The 20,122-nt window shown below is 35.0% G+C and overlaps 1 protein-coding gene across 1 annotated transcript in view; it reads right to left on the bottom strand.

Annotated features, from left to right (window-relative positions):
• LOC121738404 (zinc finger protein SNAI2-like) overlaps positions 1–20,122 on the bottom strand; it is a 55,624-nt gene that overhangs the window by 26,867 nt on the left and 8,635 nt on the right. The window contains exon 2 of the mRNA XM_042130431.1: positions 12,382–12,516. Within this exon, the coding sequence (XP_041986365.1) occupies positions 12,382–12,505 (124 nt within the window). The 5' untranslated portion in view covers positions 12,506–12,516. The remainder of the gene's footprint in view (positions 1–12,381; positions 12,517–20,122) is intronic.

Genomic DNA, 20,122 nt, shown 5'->3' on the forward strand with positions numbered 1-20,122 from the left:
TTTGGTTATAATTATATTATATCACCGATAGTATCAATTACTATGAAAACTGCTTGGCTATCAAATTAAAAACAAGAAAATGCCCATTGCTTTTATAGTGTGTGAAAAATTCAAAACGGTAGAAGTATGGGAGTTATGCTTCCTTAGTTTTTATCATTCGTAGATTATTTTTTTTAATGAAATCAGGGGGCAAACGAGCAAACGGGTCACCTGATGGAAAGCAACTTCCGTCGCCCATGGACACTCGCAGCATCAGAAGAGCTGCAGGTGCGTTGCCGGCCTTTTAAGAGGGAATAGGGTAATAGGGGAGGGTAGGGAAGGGAATAGGGTAGGGGATTGGGCCTCCGGTAAACTCACTCACTCGTCGAAACACAGCGCAAGCGCTGTTTCACGCCAGTTTTCTGTGAGAACGTGGTATTTCTCAGGTCGAGCCGGCCCATTCATGCCGAGATTTGTACAGATTTAAAGTATAAAAGGATGGAAGCTGTAAAATTCTGCAGGCTTGTCTGATATAGCAAGCAATCTTAATAAATCCTTGTGATGTATCGACTTTAAAATGAACTTAGATAATACAAAGATTTATAGAGAGTTGGGAGTTTAAGGCTCACAAGTAGTTGGATTATATTGAAGCTCAAAAGCTTGTAGGGCTCTTTGATTTTTTAAGTTTTGAAAAACTTAAAAAATCATATATATATAGACTTGAAAGTCTATATATATAAAACTCAAAGGTGACTGACTGGCATGGTGATCTATCAACGCACAGCCCAAATCACTGGACAGATCGGGCTGAAATTTGGTAGATGATGTAACGTAGGCATCCGCTAAGAAAGGATTTTGATCAATTCTACCTCCAAGGGGTTAAAATAGGGGATGAAAGTTGGTATAATACAATAACTTCTTAACGCGAACGAAGCCGCGGGCAAAGCTCGTTAAATATATTCGTTAAACTTAACATAATAATTTTATAACACAGCATCCGCCCGCGACTTCGTTCGCGTGGAATAGTTACTTTGGGCTAACGCTAACTTGAACTGTAAGTTTTTATTTTAAATTGTAGGTTATTAATAATTACTAGCTGTCCCGGCAAACGTTTCTTTGCCATATAAAGTATTTCGCCCGTATTATTTTATTGAAGTGACTAAATAAGTATGTCACCATGGCAACGTCCATCGCTATCCCGTCGCACTATGGTCGCCGTCAGTCTTTTTTATTCAACAAATGAACTTATCAATATAAAAGTACCCAGTAGCCGATTCTCAGACCCACTGAATATTCATATAAAGGTTAAAATCAGTAAAGCCGTATCGGAGGAGTACGCTATCTAACATTGTGACACGAGAATTTTATATATTAGAAAAGAATATATTATATATTCTTGTGGACTTTTAGAAAAGTATTAAATATATTTCCGTTGTCTGGTACCCGTACCACAAGTCCTTCAGGTACTTACCACGGGGCCAGACTGACATGGTGTGAAGCGTCCATAGATATTATTATTATTTGGTTACAGTTAGACATTTGGTAGGGTCAATATTTTGACAATAGAATATCAATAGAAAAGCGTTGTTTATAATTAATTTTTTTATTTGAGGTCGAATTTCGACCATTGGGCGATCTCTAGTACAGAGATAATTGAATGAATCTTTACAGGAATATCTACGGAATTCGACAAGGGTCAAATTGGTATTTGAAGTTAATTTTGATGGAAATTATGATGAGTAGCAATATCCTCAAAGCGGTCCAAGTATTCAACGCGAGAGATTTGCGTGGATCTCATAATTATAATGTACAGACTACAGTCATAAGCCGACTGTCTAACTGATTGAATGGAAAATTAAATTACAAATGGACATTGGACGTACACGAAAATCTAAATGAATTGCAATTTGCAATCGCGGACGTAAAAAAAGTATTTTTTTTACGTCCGTGTTCGCAATGTAATAACTCAAGAAATAAAACATTTTATTAACGCTGTATAAATTATGGTTTACCAGGTGACCCGGCAGATATTATTTTACCAGCCGCCCTTAAAAACGCACAAAAATCCATTGCTTACTTTTTAGATATATACTTTTATGCTTTAATAAGTAAAGACATACAAAGGGAAGAGACTCTGTTTTCTTATCGAAATTACATTTAAATGGCCGTTTAAAAGCCGCACTCAGAGAGATTTTATCCTGACATAACATCAGTTAAATTAATATATAATATATTCGGTGTCAAACTCTACATTAAATTGAATTAAGTGGGCGACTAACCCTAAAGTGTCGATTTTATAATTCATTTTTATACTTGAAAATAAGCCCCGAATTCTTTTATTTTCTAAAATTAGTTACTACATTATATTTCCGAGAATCCGATCTGAGCAAAAACACGATATCTTAAAATTTTCTCGATAGAAAAAAATCACTAAGATGCATCTAATTTTCACGAATTTTTCATTTATTGCCATAACCGTGCATTGAACTAAGTTAATATTTTAACACATTGTATAAAATTCTATCATTGAGAGATCGACCTAGCGGATTTTTGAAATGTTGTATATTTATCGAGTTATTGAGAAAAAACTAATTTGGCGATGAATCCGCGTCATCCTTTTTCACATGGCATATGAAAGACGGGCGTGAGTGTGAAGAGAGAAGGACGATGTTTGATTTTTGGGGTTAGTCGCCCTCTTAAGTACTTAATCATTTGAAGTCTCTGAGTGCGGCCGTATGCGAACGAATCTAGATTATTGTAAACTTCTTGATTATTATTTACTAGACTTCGCGATGAACTTCGTGTCACTTATAAACGCGATTTATAACATCTGACACCTTATTGTCAATCGCGGCTTTGTACAGAAAATGACAAGTTTTTGACAGGGTGTCAATGACCGCTACCGCCCAGTTACAGTCTGTCAAGAAAGTGAAGAAATTAAAAAGTGGCAACATCGTAGTGTCATCCCTTTCAAATCAATCTAAGAAAAAAGGGTTGACACTACGATGTTGCCACTTTTTAATTTCTTCACTTTCTTGACAGACTGTACGCCGAGTGAACCTTAGTTCAGTTTATTTGTAATAAAAGCTGTAAGTTTTCCGAAGAAATAAAAAAATATTATGTTCACAGAATAAATACCGATATTGTATTTACAAAGTAAAATTGGCGTTTTGAAGTGACATATTGGCGTGCGAGCATGGACAGGCAGTTATAGTGTTTGCCAAACACAAATAGCTGGTTTATGCTGTAGGCTACGTGTTTGCTACATGGATGATGGATCAAAGGATCAAGTGATATTAGTTATTGATGTCACTGTCATTTCAAATGTTTTTGTTTGTTTTAGACAGAGCGCAAGTTTTTGATCGCTCGGCAAAAATGGCTAGGCGTAAAAAACTAAAGGCGTAGGAGGGGCGAGGAGTGAGCGGGGCGGGTAGGGCCAGACTGACGTGGTAAATCGTCCATACTTATGGTTTTATTATGTACTTAGGGTTGCTAGATGTCCGGTATTTAAGCGTACAGTCCGGTATTTTCTATTTATCCGGTATATCCGGTATTATTATTTAAATAAGGAATTTCGCGGGCAGCGTACTCCGCAAAAAAAAAACCTATGTCCTTTTCGTGTTTCTCCTCTGGTTTCTGTATTTGACAAACTACTTATTTAAAAATTGCTTCCGTCGTTCGTGAGATTAGCGCATTCTAACAAAGAATCTTTCCGACTTTATAATATAAGTATTCAAATATACAATAATCTTATATATTTAAACGAGCAATTGTTGTATATATATATATATATATATATATATATATATATATATATATATATATATATATATATATATATATATACAGGGTGTAACAAAAACAAGTGATAATAATTAAGGGTGTGTACGTGTTCCCTGTAGAGATTTCACTGTGAAAGTAGCAGCGCTGAAAGACCAAAAATTTTTTTCACTTTTGTATGGGGAAACTCGTGACACTCGGGCCCTTGCCCATACAAAAGTGAAAAAAAATTTTGGTCTTTCAGCGCTGCTACTTTCACAGTGAAATCTCTACAGGGAACACGTACACACCCTAAAGTATTATCACTTGTTTTTGTTACACCCTGTATATATATACTAGCTTTTTGACATATTCGTGTTTTCGATAAAACACGAATAAAATGACATTTTCTCAAAACGATTCCCTATCTAGATCGATTTATCGCCCCCGAAACCCCCTATACATGAAAATTGTTGGAGCTGATTCCGAGATTCCAATTATATATATATATATGCTGGTGACAGTTCATTCCAGAGTTTTACAGTGCGCGGCAGAAAGTTACGCGAAAAACGCGAATATATATATATATATATATATATATATATATATATATATATATATATATATATATATATATATATATATATATATATATATATATATATATATATATATATATATATATATATATATATATATATATATATATATATTGCTCGTTTAAAGATATATGATATGATTGGAATCTCGGAATCGGCTCCAACGATTTTCATGACATTTAGTATATAGGGGGTGTCGGGGGCGATAAATCGATCTAGTTAGGAATCATTTTTAGAAAATGTCATTTTATTCGTGTTTTATCGAATACCGAGCTAAGCTCGGTCAAATAGCTAGTTTATTTTTTTATTCAATAAAATTCTTGAGATTGTTCCTGAGAGAAAAATCGCAAGTATGTAGTCCTCGATCAACAAGTTTCGGAATGTACAATTCGGTTTCAGGTCCAACGAATCTTTATAAGTGTAGCCAACTTTCCGCGTAGCCTCTGATCCTTTTCAAATAATATCAAAACTCGCGAGAAATATGGAAATACTTTTCTTGTATTTTAAAAACATTTAAGAAAATGTTTGGTAATTGTGAAAAGTATTTATTTTGTTCATAGTTGTTTGAGTGTCTTAAATCTTACATAATATTATGATGCATAGATACATGAATAAACGAAACAATAATATAACGTGTAACGCGCTTATTTAATATTACTTCTATAACAGTGTAACTAAACTACTGCTAAACAGCTAAATACCTGCGAACTTTGTCAATAAAAACGGAGGACTCGACATAACAGTCACATGACTCCGGAATAATACTCAGTGTCCATTTCGTTACGAGTTCCGAGTTAAATCATGGCACTTTAAAGTACACATTCATTTTATCAGGACAGGTCCTGTATGCTCATACGAGAAAGCCCCGTTGGGGCCAACACGATCTGCCTTTACGAGAACCGAAAACGCTGCAAGCCCTGTATAATGTAAGTTTACTTGTACGTAGATGTGTTCGTAGAGGTTTATCCTTACTTTCGAAATAAATGCCTCATAATAGGTTGATTGTTCTCAAAGGCGTGTGTGCAATTCCAAATGTTTAAGCTTTGAGCGAAATATGACTATTTTTGAGCTTTGAGCGAATTGCGATTATTTTTGAGCTTTGAGCGAATTGCGACTATTTTTGAACTTTCAGCGATTGTGACTATTTTGGACATTGTATAGTCCGATCGTTGATGTGCTTGTAAGCTGCATACGTTCCGTTCGGAGCTTTAATTAACTTTTGTTTTGTTCATAAAATGCACTGAAAATAATACGTGTTGGCGAAATACATATGACACTGTAAAGTTGACTTTAAATAAAAACGAGGCTGCTATTATTTTTAACTATAATATATTTATAGAAGGATTCCTTATTTAATATCTCAGATTGGAAAAGGAAAACGAAAAGGGTTATTTTTCCAGACGAATTGTTGATCTAAACCTCGATTATATCAAATCTATTCTCGCGATAACACTAGTTCTCATGAGAAAAATGCGAGGATTCTTCACCTTTGATATTTGATCTCGAATAAATTTTGAATTGCTTCGGTATAAGGGTACCTAACTTTATTCGATTCATAAAGGATTTTGCAAATGCAGTGATACACCAACGTCTCCAAAGCAAAATGACTTCAGTATAGGGATTTCCAATTGATGAATGTATCTTATTCTTTCAAGACCATTAGTAATACGTATACTAATACAATAATATTTACATATACTCCAGATAAAAGATCGGCCAAGTGCGAGTCGGACTCGCGAATTTCCTTACAATACAGAGCAGAGATAGGAACAAAGTTGTGTTTTTTTATAAATATTGTTTTGTAAATTATTATTACAATTGAATATTTTGTGAATATTTCAACTGCTTTCAGCTGCTTTTGACGTGGGAGAGCCATGCTTCGGCACGAATGGGCCGGATCGACCGGAGAAATACCACGATCTCACAGAAAACCGGCGTGAAACAGCGCTTGCGCTGTGTTTCGCCGAGTGAGTGAGCTTACCGGAGGCCCAATTCCCTTCCCTATCCTCCCCTGTTCCCTTCCCTTCCCATCCCTATCCTCCCCTATTACCCTATTCCCTCTTAAAAGGCCGGCAACGCACCTGCAGCTCTTCTGATGCTGCGAGTGTCCATGGGCGACGGAAGTTGCTTTCCATCAGGTGACCCGTTTGCTCGTTTGCCCCCTTCTTTCATAAAAAAAACTGCATACCTGTATCTATTATTGAAATCGCCCAAAAAGGCCTTATAAATAATGTTTGTTGTATGGACCCTGCCTGAAGACAGACAGACGGACAGACAGCGAAGTCTCAGTAAAGGAAACCTAAAAAGTAGAGATAGAGTTCGGAAAATCAAAAACTGGGTCCGGACAAACCTCGCTATACAGTGTCATATCACTCACGCTAACAAAACTACGCCGCGTTCCTTTTGACGCTCAAAGATATTATACAAATTACAAATTACAATGCCAAGGAATGTATCACTTCTCAAAATGGTGTAAGGTCCCGTAGCAAAGCGAGCTGTCGCGGTGTATGATAGTTCGAACTTCGATGTAGTGTGTACGTGCATAAAACGACCACACCTTTTTACACAAATCTGCGTCTTCACTTTTGCCGTAATTTACCAATAATTACGTTGTTGTCTAAATTAACAATAATTTAATTAAAAAAACAACTTTTTACTACTTTTTAACGCTAGATTTAAGAGATTTCTGTCGGCATTGTGGTGCGATTAACCTGAAAATGCTTTTAACGACAGGTTCAAATTTTACAATTTCAATACTCTTTCGCTTTCTTTGTTGATAGCACAAATATTTTCTTACACAAAATAAATACTATCAACTGACTGGACACAACGCGGTGAATTTAATTTTAACCTCGGTAACTTTGTCAGTAAATATTTTGAAGACCCCATAAAATTGTATTGCAATTTTCTTAACAATTTGAGTAGTAAATTACTACGTCAATGAATTGAATTTTAATAAATGTTTATTAAAAACTAACTTAAGATGAAAGTGTATTTGTTAAGGTTTATTTAAGTACAATGTTTATGTGAGCTTACATAAAAACTAGAGCGACTCAATAAACGATTGTATTATATTCTCAGCATGATGGTTTCGCGATGTGAAAGCTGGAAATTAAAAGAAGAACCAATTCGTCATAAGGTCAGGGCTACAATTCAATAAATAAACTTTCTTTACGTGAAGTTCTTAAGTTAGGAATCAAGATTTTATTTTGAATTATTTTATTTTAGGAACATTTTAAAGGTATACTTTTGAAACGGGAGCCTGACAGCGTAGACACAAAACTTAAATATTATTTATGCCGTGTTTATGCCAGAGAGCTTTTAAACACCATTTAAAAAGTTACAACCGCGAATTGATACTGCATTTTTTTGCCTTTTGTGTTTTTTGTATGGGAGCCCCCCTTATTTTTTATTTTATTTAAATATTATTATTAATTAATAATATAATTAAGGCTTTTGTGATAATTTCAAGAGACTACCTGTTCCCATTATTGTTACCGAACCAAAGTGACCAAAAAAAATTCACGGTTGCACGGGCGCCCCTTTTAAATATTTATTTTATTTTGTTTTAAGTATTTGTTGTTATAGCGGCAATAGATAACACACAATTTGTGAAAATTTCAGAAGTCTAGCTATTGCAGTTCTTGAGATATAGCCTGGAGACAGACAGACGGACAGACAGACAGACAACGAAGTCTTAGTAATAACTAATACCCGTTTTTACCCTATGGGTACAGATCCCTAAAAAGTGAAAAAATAAATTAAGTAAAAAAATTGTAACTTCATGCAAACATAACCAAAGAAGAAAATAAAATCACGCGAAGAATTCGATTCTGACAGGTGTTGAGACCATAAAGTTAATATACCTAGCATATATATAATAGAGCAACGATCTCGAGCTGTCAAACGAAACCGAAATTGGATTCATATGTGTGTAAAAATATGTGTACGAGTACGTATACACTTACACAAGCATGATTGAACATGATTTCTATGAGATCAAACTGTCAACGTGCGGCACGTGCCGACTGGACGTCAAAAAAAGAGTGCTGCTGTCATGTATCACACGTCTCTTTTTACCACGCATTGTTACTGATAGTGATATCTCTCAATGCGCAGGCCTTTGTTACTCTATTCCGCTAGGTATAATAACTTTATAGTTGAGACGCAAAACTGAAAATTATCAAAATATCTCCACTGAAATAAGTCAAAACGAAATGCGAATTAATTAAAGCTTCGTCTTCATTTATGAAATAAAATATAAAAAATACCACTGAATACGGTACTAAAAATATGAACGAAAGGCGCTTTACTACTCTACGGAACTAAAAACAGCTAAACCAATTTGAAAAATGTCTAGCTAATGCTTTTTGGGTTTTACGATTTTCTACGTCGGTATTTAATAAAAATATGCACTTTCATACTTTATACGGTACTAATCTTTTAGCTCGATATTAAACTGAAAAAGCGATGTGATGAGAAATATACAAAACTCGCATTAAATTTTTAAATTCTGAATTATTGACAAACTACAGACTGAGCTTAATACAGACGAATAAAGGTTAGAGAGGTTAAAAGGTATTATCAGTTTGCCCTATTTCATACTGAAATATACTAAAAAACTTATTTATCCATAAGCTCTAAGTTACATGGATTCGAGGTTTGCAATTTAAAATTTGTAGTACCTATTTTATGCAGGTGGGTAAAGCAACTGGAAAAGTATACAAGTTAATAAAATCATTAAATGTATTGACATAAACACTTTATGCAGGTGGATAAACTTCTAAAAATATACATTCCTTATTCACGGTTCCTATTTAAGAGCCTACTGTCAAAACGCTAGCTCCGCCTACACACACCGCTATCCTCCAATCGTGATACAATGATTCCATGAGTTGTACTCCCGGGCAAAGTGCTTTACGCTGCAGCTAATAGTGAACAATATCGCGGAAGTTTTAGTAATAGAGTCCCGGCCGTTTTTACCCTTTGGGTACGGAACCCTAAAAACGGTGACTTGATAAGTAATGGAATTGAAGAAACTCCTCGAAATTGTGGTTTAATTGTAGATTATGAATATGAGAATAAGAGGTAGGTTAAAGAGGGATAGATGCCTACATTAAATCCCGTCTTCTGAAGTATATCCTCTGTCTCCGTCACATGTTCCTTTCCCCTGTCCTGTGGCCCCCATCCACTGTCCACGCCAAGCGGTCTTCGAAGAAAGGATTTTTCAAAACGATAAGTATCTGAGGTTCAAGTTTCCTGGGTCTTTGATGTAAATTAAAAATTTCGTGTGTAATATAGATCCAAATAAAATAGTCGTAGATGGGTGTTCAATTTGCTAAATCTCGATTTTAATAACATACATTCACGCGGACGAAGTTGCGGGCAACAGCTAGTGATTAAATAAATCTCAATTTCATTTAAGTCAATCGTCTTCCGGGATCGTAATACTAGAAAACACAGACAAATTTGACAGCCCGCTCTTAACAAGCCTTAATAGTTTCTTTATACAAGGGTTGTCAGGCGTCCGGACAAAGCCGGACCTGACTGTCTTTATTCTATCGACGGACGGACTCGTAATCTAAATACCTATTTAGATGACGAGTCCGTCAAAAATTTAAGGGAGTCTATGCTTTCACGTACTTTATATGAGAATCCTACTAACGTTAGACGATTTTATGCCTTAAAAATTAAAATACAAAACATTTTTACGCGCAAGGCGCATTTTGATATTATACTGACTGCCGCACTCAGAGACATTTAACTATGATTAACCTTCAATTTAATATTGACAGATAATGTATGGGGCTTATGTCAACATTTTCATTTAATTACATTTAAGTAATAATTAATGTTCGTCTGTAAGTACGGCGGTGAGAGTTTAGATGCTAACAGCTAAGTCCTCAACAGCAGGGTGTTCTATTATAATTTCCTCTGCGAAAATTCTCGAAAGTGGTCTAACAGAGATAGAAAGGATTAAATAATATTTCGATTTGATGGTCCTAAAATATGGATTGTTTTATTTGTAGGACAATGTTACTCCTTTTTTATATATCTATTAAACTATCAATATACAAAAAATCAGCTGGTTAGGGTTCCGTTTTAGGGTTCCGTAGTTAACGAGAACTTGTTGTTAATCTTATCGAAATGAAGCTACTCACGAAAAATTTGCTTGATAGTGATAAAAAAAATTGTTCTAGGGAACCTGTACTATTATCAGCTTTTACATAGTCGGACGTACGTGATAGAATACAAAGCCCCGACAAAAAGGGGGGTGTTATAGGTTTGACGTGTCTGTCTGTCTGTGGCATCGTAGCATCCAAACGGGTGAACCGATTTTGCTGTTTTTTTTTTTGTTTCAAAGCTGACATTATCGAGCGTATTCATAGCTATAGTTTATCATCATTAGTAAGCTAGCAGTGGTGAAATTTTTTAATTTTTACTGCTGAAATTTTTTAAATTGGGGGTTGTTTTTAAATTTCCTAATTTAACGTTATAAACTTATTATTTCTTCAGTTGTCCGGCTGAGCTTCCAGTTGGTCTGGATTTGCTCTGGCAACCCTATCTCCGACTTGTAGTTCATTTTTGATTTGTCGAATCGAGTGCATTGTATATTGTTTCCGCCGCTCTATTTCACAAATACAAGTCCGCCTGATATCGGTGCATACCGAATTCAAAATATGGAATTGACAAATTGCATCACAAGCTACCAATTTTAGTATTGTCTTTCTGGTTTCAGAATAAAAATATCCAGAGTTAAAAATAACATAAGGTTTAAATTCAAATAACTCATAACTGAATATTTCCCTTAACAATACAAACTTTAAATGGAGAAAGAATGCCAACTTTTTTCATAGAAAATTGTTGCACAAGCCGCAACGCTAACTTTAAGCAAAATGCTTACTTTAAGTCATATTGTTATTACCAAGACCAGAAGAATTTGAAGGGTGCAAAGTCAGTTTTATTTCAGACAGAAAATTGGTTTTGACCGGAAAAATGGCGATTTGATCCTTTTAATTATTACATAATATTACATATTTGACAAAAATTATATAATATTATTCCAGATATTTAAATAATTATATTATCAGATTTTTTGTCTTAATCTTGTCTTCCAATATTATAAGCGTGATATTGAATCTTTTGTACTTACAATGGACACCCTTAACATTGACATTGAAACGTCCCTGTACAATCGATAGAATGAATCGGACTCGTGTACAACTTTTAGTATCGATTGGAGCTCAAAGTCTTTTAATAGATATATACACACGAGATAAGCAAAGGCAATGGTTATACGACTTACGAGTCAGTGTCGTGACACCATAAAGGCGTGCAATGTGACGCGTCACATTGAATTGACAGACTTGCCGCCCGCGCTGTTGGACGGCCTATTCAAATTTTGAATAACTCATTTAAACTATTTTAAAAAGATAAAACCGACTTCGAAATTAAATATGTTCTTATTAATATTCCCCATCTCAAAAATTACAGAACCGATTTTGATAAAACTTGCACTATTCCCTAAGTTGCACACACGTGTTCTGTTATACACAATACCTAGTACAACAACACTATTCAGACGCTGAGACTAACATATACTAAAACCAGTTCTAGAAAATAAATATTAAAAACATACAGGTCGTGTTGATAACCTCCTTTAGGAGCCACTACGCTGCAGGGTCTAGGCCAGTGTTCCGCAAAAGTTGTGCCACGGCACACTGGTATACCGTGGCCAGTAGTTGGTGTGCCTCAAAATATTACATTTCACCTACATATTCCTAGTTTACAGAACTAAAAAAGGCAACATCTCAGGACGATCGACTAAAAGAATGGGATGGAATTGGGAACTGAGTACCCCCGTACATGCTGCTTAATTTCTGGTGTACCTCCAATAAATCGAAATTTTTGTAGATGTACTTTGAACATAAAAAGATTGCGGAACTGGTTTAGGCGATCGACTCGTCGGTCACCAGTGGACAATTTAGCATCAATGAGAGGGCAACGCGTAGCTGGCTAAGCTCATTGACGACTCTGGACTAACCTGTTACAGCAGTGTCTTCAGCTGGGCTGTAGCATGGCGGCGCCACGGAGGCTTCAGTGGGGCTGCGGGGCGGCGGACCGTCATGCCGTTGGCTGCTCTTCTTCACCATGTAGCAGCGCGGCATCGCGGCCTACGCTGCAACACCACGAAGCGTTATTACCGCATAAGTGCATAGAAACATATTGCTTAGGGAGGGTTACACCAGAGGCGTTGTTATAACTACAGTAATGGTCAAAATTAAGGTTAAATCTAACTTTAAAGGTTTAACAATGACCACAGATTGTGAGAGATGTCTGTTGCTAAAGGTAATGGGGTTGAAAGTATAAAAAATTAAATATCCAACAAATTGACAGAAAAAAAATTATTTGTTATGGCAACACTGTGACCCTTACGTCAAATGTAACATTAACTTTATCCGAGCAAAATTGCGCGGTTAAGGTTATCGTCAAATATGGCGTCCATTATTAACTTTAAACAGAGATTTGACAGTTCATTTGACATTTTGTTATAGATAACTTTATCTTAAAATATCTAACTTAAAGTTATAGTTAAAGTATGTTGGTGAAGTCCACCCTAACTCTTTCCTGTAGGTAGTGGGTTACTAAATAAAAAGTGCGTGTCGGGCCACGCGCAATATAGGGTTCCGTACTCCGTATTACCGCTAGTATTTTTTTAATTTTTGTATGGTCAATAAATTTACATTTATAACGTGTTTTATACTACTAGTAACATCATCGCAGTAACTTTCAAAGGAATTTGAACAAAAAATTCCTTTATACATCGCCGAATACATTTTTTTAGTTGATCGACTATTACTCAATAACTTATGAAGTCTTCTTAGCCGTGATAGTTTAGTTCTTCTTAGCCTTTTAAATTCAGCATATTTCCTACTCTCGTGAATTTTATCACATTTCCAGAAGCAACCGTTTAGCTGGTAGAGACACTGGACTCTAACGATTTTTTCCACTTTAAAACTTAATATTTCACAAACGGATCCCTTAATCCGAAAATGATCTATGAATATTCATAATATTTTTACAAAACCTATCCAACGACACCCCACACGATGGATGGGTGGACGCGAAAAAAAAATTCATCCCCACTTGATGTGTAGGGAAGGTACCATAAAAAAAAATTAAGATTTCATGTACCATTATGTGTATTCATGCCAAATAACAGCTTTGTAGGTCCTGTAGTCTCTGAACAAAACCGCGGACAGAAAGACAGACAGACAGACAGACAGACGGACAGACGGACGGACAAACCGAAACTATAAGGGTTTCTTGTTGACTACGGAACCCTATAACGGCTGTTATAATTTCGCTTTGCTTTATAAACGCGAAATATAATTACACAAAATGTAACAAAATAAATTGAAAACGTTTAAGGGGCTGGATGTGTCCCTTGTAAAGAGTTGACTGTGAAAGTAGCAGCACTTAAAGAGTTGCATTTGACTTCTATGTTTCTATGAAAAGGCCACGACGACGTCATAAATTTGCCCTGGATACAATAATTAAAAACAATTCTTTTTCAGCACTACTTTCACAGTGAACTCTATACAAGTGACATACATACACCCTAAAGTATTGTATTATATTTTTGTTTTGTAGGTAGTGGGTTATTAAATTAAAAAAAAAACTGATATAGTATATTATAATTTCGCTATGCTTATTATGAGCGCACAGTATATAGATTATAGGTACGAGTATTATAAATATTCGCTATATTTTATATAACATTGTTTAAAGTAACTCTAATTTATTAAGTTCTACTAAGATGTGGTACAAAGCAACTTTTCAATTAGCAATACTTGGGAGTCTTACGCGGTGTAAGTTACGTAAGTCATCTTAGTGTTTACTTTGTGCATGAAATTTAAAGCCCCCAAAGCAACTGACGAAGCACTACTTTAAAGACACTAATTATTATTATTTTAGGCGAGCAACAAATTCTTTTGTTGTAAAATTTAACATTCTGTAATTATTAAATACTAGATGTTGCTCGCAACTGTATTGCGGCGAAGATTCGTCGCAATACAGTTTCGGACTCCTTTATCGCGTAGAAACCGTTCATATTTCGGGTTAAGAATTCTATAATATTCTTTCTTGGTACTCATTTATAGAGCAGTGTTTCAAAGATAGAAGAAGTTATAAAATTAACTAGCTGACCCGGCAAACATTGTTCTGCCATATAAATTATTTCTAGTATCAATATAAAAAGTAAATAAAAACCTATTCTCAGGCCTAACGAATGTACATACAAAATTTCATTAAAATCGCTTGAGCCGTTTTGGAGGAGCTCGCGCACAAACACTGTAACACGAGATTTTATTATTAGAGAGATTTAGTAGCCATTTTCCATAATCGGACTCACGGACGGAACAATTGAGTTCTCATTACCGATCACATTACCGATCATTAAACTCAATTTTTCCGTAACTTACATTGACCTTTACGTTGCAAAAAGAAATAGTATCAACATAGCTTCTTACTAAAGGTCGCTTTACATTATTTCAATCCAGCGCTGCATTACTATTGGAATAATATAAAACCAGGCCTTTACGTTGTGGATGATTTATACAGTATTTTCAGACCGAAGTAACCACTCCTCAAATACTGTATGGCTGGGATAATTTAAAATATTATGTCAGTATGGTTGCCCAAGCCCATACGGAATCCTCGTAATATAGTCGTCATAGTCCAGAGGAAAGAACAAGTCAATACGTCGGGGACCCTTTTTTTTTTACGTAGAGAAATGCTGTGACGCATTCCGCATGGGATGGGGACTCCCGCTGCGGCTATGTGGGACTCGCCGCGTGCGAAGATGGTGTGTGCCGCGGCCCTACCCACTAAAACTCTACGGTGCTCCTAGCCACCGCTTCCTGACGAATTCGAGGGAACTGTACGACACCACCACTTCATCAGCGGACGTCTGCTTAGTGGGCTGCAGACTCTTCTCGATGGGAGCGTTTTACTCGCTCCCCAGGCCATCAGAAAATGTCTGAAGTTGGAATAATATAAAATTAAAAAAAAGTTGCACTCGACCACCGGACATAACGTTCGTAGCGGAGCGACACAATATTCAATGCAAATTCAATATTTGGTATTTTATTTTATTTATAGAAAAATTAACAATGGTTTTACAGGACCGACATGCATTCTTTAGAAAATTGTTAATAAACACAGAGTTTCATGGCGTGTTTGTATCTCATGACTCATCGTATATGTAGTATACATATATTCATAAATCTCTATTACAACTACTCAAAATATGTACCATCGAGGAAGTTGATTCCTATGCAATTGATAGACCCGATTTGCATAGGAATCAACTTCTCTGATAGTACATAACATGTTTCATCTAAATTAATTCAGCGATTTCAGCGTAAAGATGTAAGTGACAAATTACTGATAGCAGACAGATTTACCGACATAATATTAGTGTAAACCATAAAGTTAATATACCTAGCGGAATAAAGAAACAAAGGCCTGAGCAAGAGAGATATCACTATCAGTAACACTGTGTGGTAAAAAGAGACGTGTGATACATGACGGCAACACTCTTTTTTTGACGTCCAGTCGGCACGTGCCGCACGTTGACAATTTAATCTCATAGAAATCATGTTCAATCATGCTTGTGTAAGTGTATACGTACACATATTTGTCACAAAGATGAAAACCAATTTCAGTTTCGTTTGACAGCTCGAGATTGTTGCTCTATTGTTGTAAACTAACCAGCATTTAAAGTGTATGATTAAATAAAATAAATAAATAAACGTTTATTCAGTAATCTGGACACTACACAAAGTTCTGTACATTTAAATTTAAAAACACCACACAATACAAGTAGCTTGATAGTAATCAGAAACACAAAAAAAAACAACAACGCAAGAGAAAAAAAAATAATGACCATAAAACAAAACATAATAGTGCAGATACGAATTGGTTGGTGGTGTAATGCCCAAACTATTGAAGTGGAATCCACTCAGGTTCATGACTGTGGGCTCCACAGTCCCTGATATTCTGTGGATCCATTATGTCAGCGTTGGACAGACTACGTCTTGACTCTTGAGGCACACAGTAAACAATTATAATATTATGTGTAATTTCTTTACAAACGGTAAAACAAATATAATAATTTGTTATTTTCCTATGTCCATAGACAGGAATTAGGATCGTCATCGACATAGGATCGGCATTGACGACCTCTGCGGCTCAGTGGTTGAGCGCGTCGTCAGTGCTCATGATGGGGGTCGCGGGTTCGAATCCCGCCGACGGAACAAAAAGTTTTATATGTTCCTGGTCATTGGATGTGTATTAAATATGTGTATCATATAATAAAAATCTTAAATATATATATAGTATAATATAAATAAAAGTATTAAATATATTTCCGTTGTCTGGTACCCGTAACACAAGTCATTCAGAAGTTCAGGTACTTACTCACCACGGGCCAGACTGAGGTGGTGTGAAGCGTCCATAGATATTAAGTATTATTATATAGGAATTCTATAAAATATAAATTAACTCAGAACGGAAAATATTTCAATATACTTACTCGCAATTTCTTACGTAATTTTCTAGTAAAAGTAATACCCTTCATTGAGAGGAATCTGAATGCAATGTAATAACTTGTTATTAAATTACCCCGAGTATGATAAAGGTAACAGGAGCAATAAGTCGAGGAGGTCTATTTATGGTTATCTGATTAAAATCCACCTTCGTCGTTAGAAATGTATCTATAAAAATAAAAATAGATATTCAATTTTGTTAGTCCTATTATAATATCCGTTGGAGTCTGGTAGGGTTTACAAGATGAGAAAATATGGAATAATAGGGATGATGACAAGGTCAAAGATTAGCGAATTTTGTTAATAAAATAAAGAAATCACGGTAAAAAATAAGTGTTCCAAAAATTTCAGCTTGATAGCATTTGTATTTTTTTTTGTTATGCGCCTTCAAAGTTAGGATATTCAAGTCGAATTTTTTTTCAATTAAATTTCTTAATATTTGTATACAATTCGATAACTTATCCAATTATAAGCAACTTTTGTTATGAAACCGCTTTCATAAACGCAATATTTAATATACCTGTCGAACAAAGTTGTCTCCCGATGCGTACAAACTACGAAAGACTGACGTCATACTTTCGTAGCACTTTGTATGGAGCGTTTCGGGCAGGTCTTTTTTATGAGATATTTGAATTGTCATATCTTGGTGAATTTTTAAGCTGTCAGAGTCATTCTTTCAACGATGTTTCTATTTTTTAAGTGTCTTTCAATTACCAATAAGAAAAAAAATAGTCATCATGCCTATTGCGAGTAAGCGGAGTAACATGCTAAAAATCAGCCATGCGCGAGTCGGACTCCCGCACGAAGCTGGGTTACCTGTATACCGTAAAAAAAATATTTTTGTATGGGAACCCCCCTCAAATATTTTCAACTATTTATTTTCTTTAATTTTATTACCAATTATTAAAGTACTAACAGTATTGAGTATTTTGTGAATATTTTTCAATGTGCCTACGTGTAGCCGTTATTGATATAGAGCAAAAAAATCCATAAAAAGGAAGTTTATTGCAAGTATCCCTTAAATGTTTGATTTATTTTGTTTTTTGTATTTTTATTATTATTATCAAGAGCTTTTATTTAACTTGCTCTGTATGAATGTAATTATGTTCGGGTGAAATTTTAGAACTCAAATTTGAAGCAGTTATATTTAACCGATGGAGCTGAAATTTTGCATACATTTAACCGATGGAGCTGAAATTTTGCATACATGTTTAGTTTGGATGACAATGCACGATATGATATATGACATCACTCTAAATCCAATATGGCCACCATCCAAGATGATGAAATAGCTATTTTCTATGCAGTCCTACAATATGGATATTAAATGAAAGGTATTTTTTTTTTTGAGACTAACTCGGAAACGAATGTAATGTCATTCCACATACAATATGGCAGCTCATCATAGATAAGGGAATAGTTTTTACTTATTATTAATGCACTTCTGCAATATTGGTATCAAATAAAAGGGATCATCGAGAGTAATGCTTTGTTCGAACCTACGCGCTACGTGACAAGGCGACTGCGAAGCGGGAGCGTCAAGTTGCGTCAACTTGTCAAATGTGTGTTTTGACCATAAAGTTAATATACCAACAATCTCGAGCTGTCAAACGAAACCAAAATTGGTTTCATCTGTGTGTAAAAATATGTGTACTTATACACTTCCACAAGCATGATTGAACATGATTTCTATGAGATTGAATTGTCAACGTGCGGCACGTGCCGACTGGACGTCAAAAAAAAGAGTGCTGCTGTCATGTATCACACGCCTCTTTTTACCACGCAGTGTTACTGATAGTGACATCTCTCTTGCTCAGGCCTTTGTTTTTTAATTCCGCTAGGTATATTAACTTTATGATTTTGATTCAAAACACACATTTGACAACTTGACGCAATTTGACGCTCCCGCTTTGCAGTCGCCTGGTCGCGTAGGTTTGAAAAAAGCACTCGAAAACGAATGTAATGTCATTCTACATCCAATATGGCGGCTCATACAAGATACGGGAGTATTACTTCTGCAGTATGTGCAGAAATAAACGGAATATAACAACTCGCTAAATATAGACATGGTTTTTCACTGGTCAAAATCAAGTACGATTTCTTAAGGACTAAGTTAACAGATTAACAAATTCTTAAAACAAAACAAACTACAATCAAACAGACTAAGAAATCTTGCCAGAGAATAACTAAAAAACAAAAAATAAATTATACTTAATCAAAAAGCTTTTTGAAAAAAAAAGCTTTTATTTAAATGCTACTCTAAAAAAAAATTCTCCTCCTCAAATAAATGCTCCTTAAAAATTTAAACTATGTTGTCATCACTCATCTGTCAGTATTTAGTAAACTTGTTAAAATAAAATCAAATCACGTGACAAGCTTTTCTTATCATGAAAATTTTATAATATACTAGCTGTCCCAGCAAATGTTGTTTTGCCATATAAAGTATTTCGCCCTGGATATTATTTTTATTGAAGTGACTAAATAGGTATGGCACCATGGCAACATCCATCGCTATCCCGTCGCACAAACAATGGTCGCCGTCAGTCTCGAGTTGTAATAACTTTTTACTATTATTTATTCAGCAAATGCATAATATCAGTAGCCAGTAGCCGATTTTCAGACCTACTGAATATGCATATATATATAAAATTTGGTAACAAATGTATATATGCATAAAGCCGTTTCGGAGTTGTGACACGAGAATTTTATATGTAAGATTGAGGTTATAACTTAATAGTTGAAATGTTTAAGGAGATATATTTTTTTTCCTTTTTAGAGTATTTAAATAAACTTAGCTTTTTTTTCAAAAAGTTTTTTGATTACAATTTATTAATAATAATGTTTCAAAATTTAGAACTGCTATTCATTAGACTACTTAGTACTTACGTATTAGAACGACTCCAAGTAATTAGATTTTATCGATTATTTTTGTTTTAGTTAAGTAAGTCCGTAGAGTTCTTACGTATAGTTTATCTTAGTTTACAGTAGGTATAGTCCGTCTAAGTCGATCTTTTATTTTATATTACATAAGCACATTAAGTTTTTTACACTATTTTAAGCACTTTAAGTTTTTTAGCTATATTAAGCACTTTGAGTTTTTTACACTATATTAAGCACGTTAATTTTTTACACTATAATATTATAGTGTCCAGGACATTCGCCTTTTCACAACAA

The sequence above is a fragment of the Aricia agestis genome, chromosome Z, assembly GCF_905147365.1.
Source record: "Aricia agestis chromosome Z, ilAriAges1.1, whole genome shotgun sequence".
NCBI classification, from domain to species: Eukaryota; Metazoa; Arthropoda; class Insecta; order Lepidoptera; family Lycaenidae; genus Aricia; species Aricia agestis.